We start from the raw sequence: 16,674 nt of genomic DNA on the forward strand, positions 1-16,674 counted from the left end.
CCCCCCCAAAATGCATCATCAAACAAATCAATCAATCAATCAAGAGTTCTCACTCAAGACATAAATGAACTGGCTCAAATTGTAATATTCTAGACACATTATGTGAAGACCAGGAGTGAAATGCTCCCAGATCGGACCAAATTGCCTGATTTTCCCCTGTGGTTCGGCGATCCGGAAGTAATGTTTTTTTTACCTTTTGCGCATGTGCAGGTTTTGCGCATGCACAGAAGGTGTGTGCACGCATGTGACACAGGCGATGCATGCGCTTCCAAACCAGTAAGGAAGGTAAGTAGATTTCACCCCTGGTGAAGACCTCCCTCTCTGGAGGAGACTTTAATACTAAGAAATGTGAAGGAAAGAGAAGAGGATGACAGTGGGCAGACTTCATTACAGCCACAATGGGTGTACTATTAGAATACCTAAAGTGTTAGGTTGGGGTCAAATCTTCATGGAGAAGATCTATGGTAGCTATGTGGTTATTAAGATTGAACACCAACTTGATGGCACTAATTAATCAATTAATCTGTATTGGTACATGCCTCTATATAGTATCTTTCAATTCTGTACTTTTTTCAAGATCCTACTTTTATGACTTTAGATAAAATTGTTCTTAGGATCAGACTACTAGAAAATATTTATTTTAGAAGTCTCAAATTTTACTAGTCTAGCTGTTAAAGTATAGATCTGATTTATGGATGAAAAGTGCTCATTTATAATTTATCGGAATAGCTTTAGGCAATTCTGACAATGAAAAATTTAGCTTTATTGATCAATGCAGCTAACCTACCCACAAAGGAACTGATATATAAATGCAGCCAATCAACCCCCAAAAAACATTTATTTGATTCTACAACCAAGTAACTTTGGAAATTGTAATTGATAAAAGAACTTTGAGTTTGCAAATAATCCAAGGAAATGGTTAGCATACAAATTATGAAAATAAAATATAATGATATTGAAATTTGCAAGAGGGAGATGCTGTAATGGCAGATAATGTGGCTATGCAAAAGTTATTTAATCGATATTATTCTAATTTAGATAAAAGACAATAATTCTTGGAGAAAATAGATCAATATTTAAAGGCACAAAATTTATTGTAGGTTGCAGAGAAAAAGAAATAGATTACAAACGGACTTATAACAATAAGGGAAGTTTGTAAAACTATAAAAAAGACTAAAACAGGAATGATTCCTGGACCATATATGGGTTGCCCTTTTCTTACTATCTTTATAAAATACGATGAATTCTACTAGATAGAGCATAAAGATGCCAGAGAGCTGCAAAGAGGTTAATATAGTATTAATACTTCAGGAGGGACAAGAATTAGCTTTAACATGAAACTATCAGCCAATATCATGACTGAATAATGATTATAAGTTGTTTACAATGGCTCTAATTGAGAGAGTGAAAATAGTTATAGAAGAATATATTTATGAGGCTAAATGTAGATTTTTATCTAAAAGACTTTTAAAAGATAATGCTAAAATATTTTGGATATTTTGGACTACTGGGAGCAACATAATGAAAAATTGGCCACATTGATTGTCTTATATGCAGAAGAGGCCTTTGACAATTTGAACTGGGCTTTCCTGTTTAAAGTTTTGGAAGATAGGAATATGGGAGAGAATGTATGCAATAAGTAAGTAATCATAAGATCCATTTATAATTCATAGAAATCAATTTATACCTCATAGAAAGTACATATCACTGTCAATGGAAATTTAATAAAAACTCTGTTATGATACAAAAAGGGACAAGACAGGGATGCCAGTCCTGACCTATTTATTTTAGCTATTGAATCACTGAAGTTAAGTCAAGATGACAGAATTGTGGGAATAAAGATGTAAAAACTTAAGGGCATTTGCTGATAATTTGATCTTGGTTTTAGAGTACCACTAAAGAAAATAGAAACATTAATGGGAAAATTAAAAGAAGTTCGTGCTCTAGCAGGCATTAAGATTAATAATCAGAAGATGAAGATGTTAACAAAGAACACAAAATGGTTGATCAAAGAGAATTGATGAAGAAAATGGGATTAAGACTGAGAAAAAAGTATAATATTTGGTTATAACTATGACAAATATGAATTATATATTATTCAAAATAACTATGTTAAAACACGGAATGAACTTAAAAAGACTTGTTCAGATGGGTGAAACTACAATTGTCATTGCTGGAGAAAAATGTTGTGATAAAAATGAATATTTTGTCTAGAATGATTTTTTCAGACAATGCTCCATTTTGTCAACTGATATGCCATATAAACAGTGACAAAAGGATATATCTAAGTTGGTGTGGCAAGGGAAAATGCTACAAATTAAATATAAAGTGTTGCAAGATGCAAAGGAAAGAAGAGGATTCGATTGACCTGATTTGAAATTGTATTTCACGGCTTGTTATTTGGTTGGATGAAAGAGTGAGTGCTTCTGAGAAGTAGAAGACTTTTAGAGTTAGAAGCACATGACCTGAAATTTGGATGGCATGGATATTTATGGTGTGATAAAGTCAAGGTTAATGTAGATTTCAAAAAGCATTATGTTAGATGTACCATATTGAGACTATGGAATACGTACAAATCCAGGAAATGACTGAAAACAGCTCTGCGACCATCAACATAAGAAGCATTCTATAGATGAAAAATAATAGGCAAACTAAATGTTTTAGTATCATGAGACATTAAAATTATGTCAAGGGGAATACAAAATAAAATCAAGAGAACAACCCACGGCAGAAAGACAAATTATCAATGTTTTTTATTACATTATCAACAAAAAATTAAGTAGATAATACAATTTATGGTGTTGAACACTGTAAGACTGATTTTGAAATAGTATTGTGCACAAATGGCAAACATGCGATTGCTAAAATGTATAATTATTCATTTGTATTTCACAATTTGAAACACAAGATGTACAAGTTAAGGAATGTATGATAAAGTGGATTAAAAATTTGGTTATAATATATAGATGGAACAATGGGAAAATATGTGGTTAAAAGGACTTAAAACACTGTTTTATAATCTTAAAGATAATTTTTATAAAATGATGTGCTATTGGTATGTGACATCAGAATAATTATCTAGAATGTATGAAAGTAGTTCAAATTTATGTTGAAAATGTGAACAAGAAAAAGGGTCACCAGATTCATACCTGAAGAGTTCAATTATCTACTTTATTGCTTGTGCCTATTTCACAGGAATCCTCCCAGACTGGTGGTTTGCACATAGGCCACTCTAGATAAGATTCAACAGCATTCAAGGAGGTGTTTGACTTTGCATTCTTGTGACCACGTAAAGATTCCAGACTAATTCCCTGTCTGATTCCTCCACCTGGCTCGACCAGTCTCTCTTCAACTTTTTATTATGCTTAGTGGACATGCAAAAAAGTTTTAAAATGTTGGATTCAAATACATTCAGTTATTTAGGAAATTCTAAAGATTAATATATAACTGAAATCAGAACTTTTCCTCTTTGGGCAAACTGTTAGAAAAAAACCATGAAACATTGCTATAACGGGCAGGCCTGGGTTGATTCTATACTGATTTTGTAGCTTTTTATATTCTTAAATCTTAAATTTGAATTGGTATTCCCATGTTTAACTTTATTTATTGGATACTATTTTAATTTGTCTTTTAACTTTTATATTTTCTGTTTCTTATTGTTGTGCACCGCCCTGAGTCCTTCGGGAGAAGGGCGGCATATAAATCCAATAAATAATAAAATAAATAAATATGATTGCGACAATATTATTGTATGTACAAAGATGGAAAGTCTTGGCAGTAACTATTACAGAGGAAAGACTAAAGATGACTGAACTCATAGAAATGGCCAAGTGTGACTTGTTTGATTAAAGACAACATCTGAAGGGTCCTTGGTGTCCTCTGAGCTTGGTTGTTTTTTTGCAGATGTTTCATTACCCAAACTAGGTAACATCATCAGCACAGTATTACCTAATTTGGGTAATGAAATTCTGCCAGAAAACAAGTAAACTCAGAGAACACAAACGACCACCCATTTCAGTCCTGAGCTACAAATATTCTCCTTTATTGATAAGACAAAATCTATGTTTCGTGGTGATTGGAAATCCCTTATGGACCCTTTGTATAAAAAGCAACAACAAAAAGTGAACTTATGATTTATGGTTTTAATGATTAGAGAGAGATAAAGTATCCAAAACGTGAGTCATGATATAACTTTGAAGAGAGATCAATTTATAATTATCCTTATAGCTGCTGTAAAGGAGATTGGAAGATCCTTTATATTTTTAAATTTTCTTTTCTATTTTCTACTTATCTACTTATTTATTCTACTTATTTTCCCAAAAAAGCTTTAGTTTTTCCTTTTCTTTTGCTCTATTTTAATTTGTATTAGTCTCATTCTCTGTGTTTAAAATTCTCAATAAAATTGTACAGAGTAATACAATAATCACACCACAGTAAAATATACATAATAGAATGCAAAACAGAGCGCCATGGATTTCAAAATACAATATAAATTAGACACAATTTAGCCAAGGTTAAATTTCTCAAACTTTATTAGCTGCAGTGTTTATGATATGAACAGATACGCAATTGTCCTACAGACATAACTGTTCTTGTAATTCAGTTTTACTGGACAGTAGCCATAGTGTATAACATGCCCTGCACTAAAAATGCCTGCTTATTTAGAGAAGGTAAGAAAGAAAGCTTAACAAGTTTATGCTAAAACATTATTAAATGATTTTAAGCCAGTTTTAATTTGGGCTTATTCACAGAAAATATATTGCCTTCCTCTATCTCAATTTATTTGTCCTTTGTGAAATCCCATTGCTATATAAACAAATCTCTTCAGGGAAGAGAATCAATAAAGTGCCTAATTTGATTAGCCATGTTTTAAAATTCATCAAGGTAAGTTAACATAAATAAACTGCTTACTTGTCAGTATTTTCCATGTCTTCTTTTCATCATCGTAATACTGAACCAAATTGCTGGGAAGCCGGTCAGGTCCAGGAGGCAGCCCTCCAACCAATAAAAGCATTTTCTTGTTGGAACGAATTCTTCACCCCCAAAAAGAGAGAAGACAAAAATCTTATGTTATTGGAGAGTGTTTTAGCAATAACAATTAGAAACCTCACAATAATTTTCACTGATTACAATTTTCTATTCACTTTTTCTGTTTCTTTTCCTTATTATGTCTCAACAACTTTCTGAATCAAGCAGAAAGAAAATAATCTGAAAAGCTGTGCAGCCCTCTACTTGTGGGATAATACATATTCTTTATGCAATTTGTTAAAGGTTCATTCTAGAACGACCTTTTTCTTCATATCATTCCCTTAAATCATCACTCTTTACAGCTGAATGCACACGGAATGCTCTGGAGTTGTACTAAGGTTAAGCATTAAAGTTGCATGTCAAAATCGTATTAGTCAAAATTATTATTATAAGCCATTCTAAACCCAAAGAACCATGAAAAAAAAATTAAGGTGATGCCATGTAAGCTGAGCTGTCTAGGCCCCAAAAGAAACCACTGAGGTACCACCCTAGCAATAGGATGGCCTGGGTGCCAAGACCCTGACAAGTTTTGTAATTGTTACACTTGCTTTCCAAAAATTCTATCCCACCATTTTATTTCTCAAATGACAGTTTACAGATGTTACTCCACATGGAGGACTTTCAAATTAGAGAGGAAAATAAGAAACTAGAATGCAGAAATAATAGAAAGCTTGGGGAAACAGTGAGAAAAAAAGGCCCTACATCAAAAAGAACATCAAACATTTCTGCTTTCTTTCCTAAAATTGCAGTTTGAAACCAGAACCCTACTATATAAAAGCAGTGGATCATCCCTACTTTATTGTTCCTTCTTTCCATGCTTCTCTTCACTATAGATCTTACAGTTTGCAAAGAGATGCGGTGAACTCTTTTTACCCTCTATTGGTTTCTGCATTTTTGCATCCAGAACTGGTAATCAGATTTGTTGAATGTGTGGGACAAGGAAAATTAAAGCATGTCCCACATACCTGGGTGCCCCAAGTCAGCTGCTTTCCCAGCCTTCCCCGTGTTTATACCATTGGAGAATGCAAAGAATTTAATTCTTAATTACATACTCTAAGTTAAATTCCAACATACCAGTACAATTAGAAGCATTTCAACCATAGTTATACACTGTACTCTACTTAGATCTAAAGAACCGTTCTGTTGCTTACTTTAGCCTGGCCTTCCGATTTCCTCCGTTCTGCCCCCATCCCATTGCCCCTCCTTTCTTTGCTCTCCCACTGGCTATAGCAACACCAATTGGTAAAAATGAGACTGTGATGTTGTTGAGAGCCTCCCCAGAGTGGAGTCCTGCCAATGCCTGCCACTGATCCAGCAGCATGAACCTGCTCAACTGTGCAAAGTCACTCTAATTCCCTCCCTCTGTTTTTCTACCTTCTCCCCCAGGGGGTAGCCACTGAGAAGAGTGACTACCCACCCATCAAGAACTGGCAATTCGCTGCTATTAACCGTGACCGTGATTCCCAATCTGCCTGGCAGTTCTTAAGAATAGGGCTTCAACGTCTCATAGGCAGTAAAAGCTGTAATATGCACCCTGGCCTCCATCACTATACCTGATGAATGCACATTTCTTTGTAACACTAATGGTTTTAACACAAATTCAAGAGAAAAGAGGAAAGGAGACCTAGACCCCTAGATGAGTACCGATTCTTTAATAGTCACTTTACATATAATTGAGTATCTATCAGTTACACAAAGATTGGAAAGTAATAAAAGCCAAAAAAGGGGAATCGTGTTAAAGTAATTCATTCTAGTATGATAAAAAATAACATACATAGCATAGTATATGTCCAAAATAATGTATTACCACATAATACCAGTTTTTGTGCTGCTGAGCTACTTGAGATTACTGAAGTTAGCTTCTATTATTCACTGTATTAATCCTTCACGTTTGCTGTATTAATCTTTAGGAGATTTCTTTTCTATTCATCATTCTGCATTATGACTGAATTATTTGGGCACATGTGGAAAGTGGGCAACATTTCTGATGTATATGCTTAGTGATGATGATGATGATGATAATCTCTGCTTTCAAAAGAAAAGCAAAGGTGCTACCAATAGTGACTCAATTCCAAAACATCTAGAGCACTACTTGAACAGCACTATCATTAACAAAATCACTATAGTGATTTATAGTGATATAAAGTTGCAAAAGGCAACTTTACTTGTAACAGCTTACATTCTGCAATAATACCTTTAATACTATCAAACAATAACATCTGTCTATCCCAGGTCCATAGGAACTACTTGGATAGATAAAAATGCCAAATTCAATCTAAACATCTGGGTAACTGTGTGACCAATCATAATAATAAAAGTTCCAGAGAGGGAGCTTTATTACCAATGTCAATGTGCTGCAATCTCTAACAGATTCATCTGCTTAACATATAGTGTACAGGTACATAATTGGCACAGTAATCTACTAGAAACAATCAAACAAAGTAAGTACATTTGTAACATTTTCTGTACAGCCTATAATTAGTATGTTAGGAATGAATTAATAACAATTAAAACAGAAGGTTCTTACTGAGTAAGCCTTCTGGAATATGCAAAGGGTTATACCAATGTATCAAAGCATGGTACATCTCATAGTACATAATATAAAACATCACACAGCCAAAATTATGCTACTCAATACTTAGGATGGTTTTACATTGAGCCTAACCAACTCAAAGTCAGGCAGCTGCACCAAGAAAACTGTGCTCATTTCCAAAAGTGCTACTTATCCCATTTTATCTATGCCATTAATAACTTTTGATGGGACATTCCCACCTTGATCTTGTTTAAAACTGGGTTCAGAAAACAGGTCCATTTTTGTCATTTGAAATTAAAGTACTGGAATGAAATCCTTCCTCTCCCCATTAATCTACCTCCCCCCTACTTCCTGCTTCTTCTCTTTTCCCCAATAGCCATGCTAATATAGCTCTATTTGGCTCTGACCACTAAACAAAACCATTTGCCCAGCACTGGTGGCATTGGAAGCAGCATTCCCACCAGCCTTTGCTTTTCAGCACGTAAATACAGCATTGTGCTAGACATTAGAAAGGGGAAGGAGGAAGAAACTAGTGCCTTTTGTCATTGGTGTCATAAAAACAAAATCAAATCTAAAGAGAAGAAAGAACAGCTAGTATCGATATGGAAGAGTGAGAGAATGGTCTGAAAACCTGTTCCTCACTGACTCAGACTCAATTCAAATTTGTTAATAACTTTTGGGTAATTCGTCCTTTGCAGTGGGAAGAACATTAAAAATATGTCTGGAGTCCATTTCTGAATTGTGTTCAGATTACATTCAGAGTTTCTGATGCTTAAGAAACCGTGCTGAATCTTTGCCATTTTACAATATGCATTTCAATAGGGAATGCAATATACTCTAGTGTGCGTCCATCAGTATATGAAGAAAGATGCTTAGAATTAGTTTTCTAGCCAATCTATTTTAAATCTTTATTAAGATTGTCTCTTATAATTAAATGTATAAAGAAACCTAATATAGAAAAGCCTTAACAAAGTTAGTAAGCTTAGAATTGGGATTATTTTGACCCTCAAATTCAGAATCAATGCAACAGGACTATCTTCAATCTCATGACTGAATCATAAAAAATTCCATATGCTTCAAATTCTTTGTCTAGGAGGTAGATTATAATATTTTTAAATGTGAGATGTGCATGGCTAAATATATTACAAGAGCCTCAGTGATGTTAAGCCATAACTCACTTAAGCATTGTCATTCTTAATAAGCAAATAAATTGTTTATTCCAACCTCTTTGTGAAGCATGTTCTGTTTCTATAGCAATTAACTTCAACTTTCAATTTAAAACTTTGGTAAGTTGGTCAGTAAGAAAACTTTTCAATTTTGTATTAGTTTTTACATTTTAATCTTTCCCAAATAACCCTTTCTAGGCCTCAAAGCATTATTAAAGAATGAAGAAGAATACAAGTTCATTTGACTTTGATGTAGAATAAAAGCTAATATTTATTCTGTTTTACAGAACGTGCAGCACATGCTTGGAACCAATGAAAAATCACACAGGTTTTAGTGTTATGCACACAAACATAGGCATCTGAAATTAGCGGAAAACTGTCAGCTACCTGTTCAGTGCAGATGAAAAAGCAGAGGATCAGAATTAATTAAAACCAAATGTCCACTGCCACACACCTGTATTCAAAACATCAATTGTACTGATAGACTCTAATCTACTTAGATTTGCACGTGGAAGACTATTTCTGCCAATTGAGAAGTGTATTTGGAAATAACTAAATCCCTGGGAATTCTTTCTAAACAAGCACATTTAGGAATGGACTTTTCATTTAATTAAATAAGCCTATTTTATCAAGACTGCCAGGTTAAAATTTTACTATAGTCATACATTTATATGTCCAGGCACTTTTTTTCAATTTATCCTACACAAAAGTGGGAATGTTTAATATTGTTAGGTATGGTTTTGGAAATGGGTTTAAATCTCACCTATTTTAATGAATGTCTGATAGTTTAGACAAAAATTATGAAAGGCTACTGTTAACTATAACATAGATTAGCAGAATAGTCAGCACCCATAAAGACTAAAGTTAAATCACAGTAAAGATGTGCAGGTTGAGTCAGTCAACTAAATTTAAAAGATGAAATTTTTTAAATCAGGAATGCAGCTAAAATTCTCAACACATTAGCAAGTTTCATATAGATGTTATCCTCAGATCACTTGTGATCTTTAATTAAATATTAAAAATATGGGTACGGAGATGGAATAGTTGCCATATGTTTTTGCTATGCCAGCGCTTATGACTCCTATCCTAACTGTAGTTCAAGAACCTATTACAAGCCAGTAAAATTAAATGCTTTAAAGAGATCAGCAAGAATGTCTTATTTTCTCTATTCTCTCAATTTTTATTGTTCATCAGAACAACCAAATATATTTTGGTCCCAAGCCATGCCAAAAACCAAACCAAAATGATTTTATTAATATATGCCTTCCAAACATATCAGGAATGTATGTATGTATGTATGTATGTATGTATGTATGTATGTATGTATGCAGGGGTGGGTTCTAAAATTTTTGCTACCGGTTCTGTGGGCATGGCTTATTTTGTGGGCGTGGCTTGATGGTCATGTGACAATTATTTAGGATTTAGCAGAGGTACTGGTCTACCAGGCTTTTAACTGCTTGCAGAGCTGTACTGATCTATCCATTTATTTTTTGCAGGCACTGGTTTACCCATTTATTTTTGCAGGCACGGATCTACTCATGTATTTTTTCAGGCACTGGTTTACTCATTTGTTTTCTTTTAACACTGATCAGCTGTAGGGCGGCCCTTTGAAGCCCCACAGCAAGAGTTTAAACAGTTTTTTTCCCTCTAGCCATCAGCTGGGACTCAGGAGGCAGTAATAGATTGGGAGTGGGGCCAAATAAAAGGCAAGAATAATGTGACGGGGGGGCGGGGGGCAGAACTGGTTTGGTGATGTCATATCGTCACCGCTACTGGCTCGGGAGAACTGGACTGAACCGGGAGGAACCCACCACTGTATGTATGTATGTATGTATGTATGTATGTATGTATGTATGTATGTATGTATTTTTTATCCTGCCTTTATTACTTTGTAAGTAACTCAAGGTGGCAAACATTCATAATATTTATTCCTTTTCCTCTTTTTCTCCACAACAACAACCGATCAGGTAAATTGGATCTAGAGATTGAAACTGGCCCAAAGTTATCAGCTGGTTTTCATGCCTACAGTGGGACTAGAACTCACAGTCTCCTGGTTTCTAGGCCACCACCTTAACAAATATATCAAATTAATGTCTAAGCATTATCCAAGTTCAAGAAGAATTTTTAGGAACAATTTCATACTTTCCTTTTTCAGTAAGTCAGTCCTTATCACCCAAATCCAATGTTTTCAGCCATTTCTCCATATAAAATACATATAATCTGCCAAAAAGGACAAGGGTAATATAAGCAGAAGGCTGCACACAATCTTTCCTCCACCTTTAAGTAATTGAAATAAATCAAAGCAAAAATAATCAAAGCAACTTGGGGGGGGGGGGAATTACATCTACACTGTAGCCAATCTATCTGATAGCTTGGAATGACTGTGAACTATTTTATTCAGAAAATGTTCTGCAAATATATCATAACACAGATATAATGGTAGATTATTCAGGGAACTCACAAGAAAAGTTTACTGGATTAAAATTCTGCTGAATGCATTGATAAAATTCACTGGTGAATCTTTGACAATAACCCTATAAAGCTCTAAAGCAGAGGTGTCAAACTCGCATTGTCACAAAGTTGTAACGTGACGTATTGTGACCTCCCCCCTTTTGCTAAACAGGGCATGGCTGTGGCCAGGGCATGATGCATCTGGCCCATGGGCCGTGAGTTTGACAGCCCTGCTCTATAGTAACTGTTCCCAACCTAAAACCTATCAGATATGTTGAACTACACTTCCATAGCCAACTCTGCCTCCAGCAGACCTAGAAGACACCAGTTTAGGATAGGTATTTAAAACTGTATTCAACTGGTACAACTTTAAGTTACAAGCTTAATCATCTTTGTTCTAGATGTCCTTTCAAAGGACTTATATCTATAAATTCAAGAAGAGGCATAGGAAATAATCAATACTCATCATTCTAAGGGCAATGCATTATAGAAATTAAAATGTTACACTCTACAACAAAGGAATTATTTTTATCTTCCTTACAAAAATAATTAATTACAATAACTTTTAGACACTAATGGACTTTAGTAATTCCAAATTATTATGCCAACAAAGGAAACATAAATTAAAACTAGCTAGTTCCAGCCATTCATTAAATTTAATGTAAGTTTTACAACAATGGTATCTTTCTTCAGGCTCAATCAGAAACCTGAAAAAATTGTTACTTTAATGAATTATAAAGAGATAACTTGTGTATTAGAATAGGTTTGCTAAATGATAGTGCCAGATACACAATTCCAATGAATCAGTTGAACAGCAGTGAGTATATTTTAAAATGTGACATACTTACAACTTTTTGCTCTTTTTTTGGTAATACAACTGCTTTAACTCTCATACCACTGATGGTTGAACTTGTTATTACTATAATAATCATGGCAAAACCTATTTCTGTCATTAGAGCTGTAGATTGTGTGTGTGTTCAAGAGAGAGGGAGGGAGGGAGAATGTGCGTGTGTGTTTGTACACACATTTGGAAAGGAAGACATCCTGTATGCATGTTTGTTGAGAATCCATAATAAGCTATAAGTCTCTGATGAATGGATGATGATGATACTCTCTGCAAATAAGGGATGTATAAAATGGTAGTGAATGATAGAGTGATGGAAACTCTGAAACTTCAAATTAAAGATTTTCAAATTTTGCAACTAGCATTTTTAGGCCATAAATCAATTACATTAATATGTGTTTCACATACAGTAATATGAAGAGTTACCTAGAAATTTCTATCGGGCTGTTTTCTGTTCAGGTATAATGTAATGAAGTAATAGTTGTTTTTAATTAAAAACAGAGAAGAAGATACGTCTGCAGTGTAAAGAAGGCAATCTATGCACAGGTGACAAAATACACAGCTACTAGCTCTGCATAGAAAAGAACTCTTACTAATTACTACCATTCCTTCCCATTCAAATCTGCCAACTTGTTTTATGGCTTTGGATTTCTCTTTAAGCCCGAGGCTTACTTATTTTAACTGAAAGCTTAGGTGAGATTTCAAACAGGCAGATCAAACATAAAACTAAACACAGAAGTATAAATCTTACCAAGAGTACAAATATATCTCAACGTATTTGGCAATATCAACAAGACAATCCTGAGGGCAATTGTTCTGGAACTGTTGTACTGCCATCAGTCTGCGAACATGGAAATATTTGAATAATAGTATTGTTTGTATGATTTGGTGCTTCTGATCAGGAGCTACTGTATATGTGCTTGAAAAAGCAATATTGACATCAAAGGAACAGATATAACCAATAAAACATTCTGAATAGCCAAATGATTTACATGAATGATGTGTTTTTATGTTTGCCATGAAGAAAAAGCTCATGTTTAAAGTGAATCATGAATTTGTTACTTTATTTTTAAAAGTAAATAATTCTGAACCATCTGCATTTACTTTAACAAGTTCATTTTCCCAAAACATGTGTTAGAGCTGTAGAAAACGAAGGGGGGGAAATCTAAAGCCTATAATTGTCAGAAATGGACGTAGTCATTCTATTAGGTTAAGCTGAATTAATTACTGCTGTAGCAGTAATTCTAAAAACACATCCAAGCTTGTGAAATCACCGGTAGAAAGTTCATCTTTTAAAGTATCTCACTTTGACAGCTATAATGGTGATAAACAAAAAGTGAGGTACCAAAAGGTCTGACACAAATAATGTTTGATATACAGAAACCATTGGTATCATTTACACACATACGTGCATGCACACACACACACACACACACAGAGAGAGAGAGAGTATAGCAACTACATTAAGGAGAAAAGAACCAAATTTCAAGGAAATGTAACAGACTGTAAACCCAGAACACATTTCAATGTTGTGTCAGTGAAAGGATTTTCCCAGGATCACCCCAAAGTTCAAAATACATTCTAACTTCTATTTCTATTCCTGGATAAAGTTCAATTGTATCAAATAATCTGCTACTTTAAAATATTTTTTTCTGGTACCTGCAAATGTTTTTCTATCCATTACAGAGGTCTCATTTGTCTTCTAGCAATTTTGTTTGTACAAAATCTCCTTGGTGGCCACATTCTAGTTTACTGTTTACTTTATCTTTCTTTGATGAACCTGAAATTCCCAGGACAAAACAACAGTTCTCATGGTTGATTTCATCAAATTATCTTTTAGGACAAGTTTTTTTTATTAAATTGTTTAACTATTTTGATCTTATTTCCCTATATTCTACCTCATTCTAGATATTACATGCTTTCCCACCAATTTGGTATTCCCCAGATGCTACTGATCCAAATCTAATGAGAAGAGATACAAAAAGATAATCTTAGGCTAAAGACTTAATTGGAGATACACTTTAGATGATAATACGCATTACTTCATTCACTTCAAAATGGGTAAGTTTAACCCTGCTTCATTTGGAAATCCTCCTGCTCATCCAGCTAAATGGGACTTCAGATTTCTGCATTCTAATGTTTAAATGAATTGGCATGTAATACTTGGTTTTCTTCGACCCTATTGCTTTCTACTCTGCTATGAATAGAATTTCATAGCTATATATATTAATTTCCCTTTTGGTTTTCAATGCACCTCCCTTAATAGTTTGTCAAGTAACAATTAACTATCCTAATTCTTATAATTCATGCTTGTGAGTGGTATTCTGTATGCAAATGTTCAGAATTGAGACTGGTATTCTTTGTTTTGTTGTTATTAATTTTAGCTATCTCATTTCTTTATAAATCTTTTGAGTCTCCAGATTATTGTCTGGCCAATCACCCAAATCAAAAGACACTGGGCAGTGTAAAACAAAGTAGTCATATAAAAAGCAAAACATTAAAGCTAATCATCTCACCCCCAAGTGCCCATATAAAATTAATTTGAGCTAGAAGTAGATTAGAATAGTTTACAAAAGAAGATACTGTATGAACCTCCAAGGTAAGCAAGTTACAAATCATGGAGGCTACTACAGAAAATTACTGGTAATTAAATGTTTTTAAAAAATCAATCATTAAAATTAAATTAAAACAGCTGGATGTATGCAACTGAAATTTTAATTCTCAATTGTTTGATTGAACAGAAAGGTTTTTACCTGTTTCTGAAATAATAAAAGTGTGGTGATCATCTGGATCAGAAGGATAGGAGGTAGCATGTTCCAGAAATACAAGGGCACCACTGAAAGTTTTCAGGCTATGCCTTAAAATCTAAAAAGCACCAATAAGCTCTTCCCATGCTGCTCAAACAGAGCACATAGATTCTATCTGAAAATGATGGTCCTTTAAGTAATCTGGACTCAAACTAAATAGCCTTTTGTAGGTCACAATAAGCACTTTAAATTGTACTCAGAAGCAAACGGGTAACCACTGGATAACAAGCCATAGGAGAACTGCTAAAGAGAGTTTCATTAACCACATGTATCTGCTAAAGGTAGTCTTCAAAGACAGCCCCAAATAGAGCAATTGAAATATTCAAGTCTCAAGGCAAAGTTATGTATAACTGTTTCTGGCACCTCCTGATTCAAAAAGCCCCATGAGCCACACTCTCTATCTGTTGATTCAGTAGATGCTCTGAATTCAAGTAAACCTCATGTCATGGACTTGGCGTATCAGAGGGAACATGATTACATCCAGAAAAAGCATAAGGATCAACCATGTTACTTTGTCTTGCTGAGAATCAGTTGCAATTTGTTTTGTCCTATCCAATCCCATTACTGCTTCCATATCCCAGATGAGTGCATTTACTGAATCTTCTGTCCAGCCCAGAATAGAAATAAAGAACTGGATATTGATGATACCTCAACCTTGAAAGGATGCCTGATGTCACTCAGTAATTTCATTTACATGCTTAACAGCATGAGGGAAAGAGGTGAGCCCTGTGCCCCCCCCATCGCTCCCCCCCCCAATATAGAGCTTGCTCCTTTCCAATCATTGCCAACTGAACTGCCTATTTATAGCCTGGCATAAATTTCAACAGAGGGAAGTGAGTACCCGTGCTGATGAATCCTCTCCCTGAAGGAGAGAGAGCTTCAGAAGGCAGATGTAGGGTCTCCTGCTGGGCAGGGGGTTGGACTAGATGACCTGCAAGGTCCCTTCCAACTCTGTTAAGGCAACTGCTATTAGATGGATATAGTCCCAAAAGCTGAGGCAGTGCACTGTGGCCAATTCAGGTCACTCGGGAAGGTCTCAACTGGCACACAGCCTGTCATCCTTATATAGCATTAAATGTCACAGCCTAATGGTAGCAACATTTATAGCATTAAATGTCATATCCTAGTGGTAACTATCCCAGCCTAGTGGTAGCAACCAGGAAGGAGACTTCTATTACTGAAGATGTCAATATGCTGTTAAATTGTATTCCAAAAATCAGGAATTTATCCATTACTTGAGAACTTTGCTTAAATCATGCAAGGACCATTGAGAAGATAATATTGCACTTCTGGACAGGTGTATCTACCAGATTTTAAATTACGTTCAATGAAATCCGTTAATTCTCAGCATTTGAATTAGCAGGGTCACCTCAGGTTAGTCACTCTAAGTTCTAGGAAGGAGGAACTGGCAAACATCTTCTGAAAAAACTTGCCAAGAAAACTGCAGGGATTAGTACAGGCAATTGCCTTTAGTTAAAAAGCTAATTCAAAGGCATACATAAAAGGCACACAAAAAAGGACTAATGTAGATCATCACTACCATCTTCCTTGACTTTGGAATTGGTGAGCAAATCTTAGATAGGATTACATCTATCATCTTCACTCAGTCAATTCAGAGTTATGCCTCCTTCTAACCAATTCATGAAGGATAAACGTCGTATTATAAGCAGATTTGGCATTCACTAAAGGCAAGAAATAGGGAGACATGGGGAGAGGCAGATGGATTAGAAGAAGGGACAGGCACCACTCTGTCAACAACCCCTTTCTTTGAAAAGCGAGCTAATTACTGTCATATCTCCTTCTGTCTGTCACTTCAAAAATGTGCCTAACTGCCCTCATAACCAC

The 16,674-nt window shown here is 34.9% G+C and overlaps 1 protein-coding gene across 1 annotated transcript in view; it reads right to left on the reverse strand.

The window, feature by feature from the left end:
* The window catches only part of KLHL14 (kelch like family member 14), a 70,511-nt gene that overhangs the window by 45,932 nt on the left and 7,905 nt on the right, over window positions 1–16,674 (reverse strand). Inside the window, exon 2 of the mRNA XM_034429682.3 lies at window positions 4,912–5,033. Within this exon, the coding sequence (XP_034285573.1) occupies window positions 4,912–5,033 (122 nt within the window). The remainder of the gene's footprint in view (window positions 1–4,911; window positions 5,034–16,674) is intronic.

This window comes from Pantherophis guttatus, chromosome 3 (genome assembly GCF_059756535.1).
Source record: "Pantherophis guttatus breed Tessera chromosome 3, ASM5975653v1, whole genome shotgun sequence".
Classification (NCBI taxonomy): domain Eukaryota; kingdom Metazoa; phylum Chordata; class Lepidosauria; order Squamata; family Colubridae; genus Pantherophis; species Pantherophis guttatus.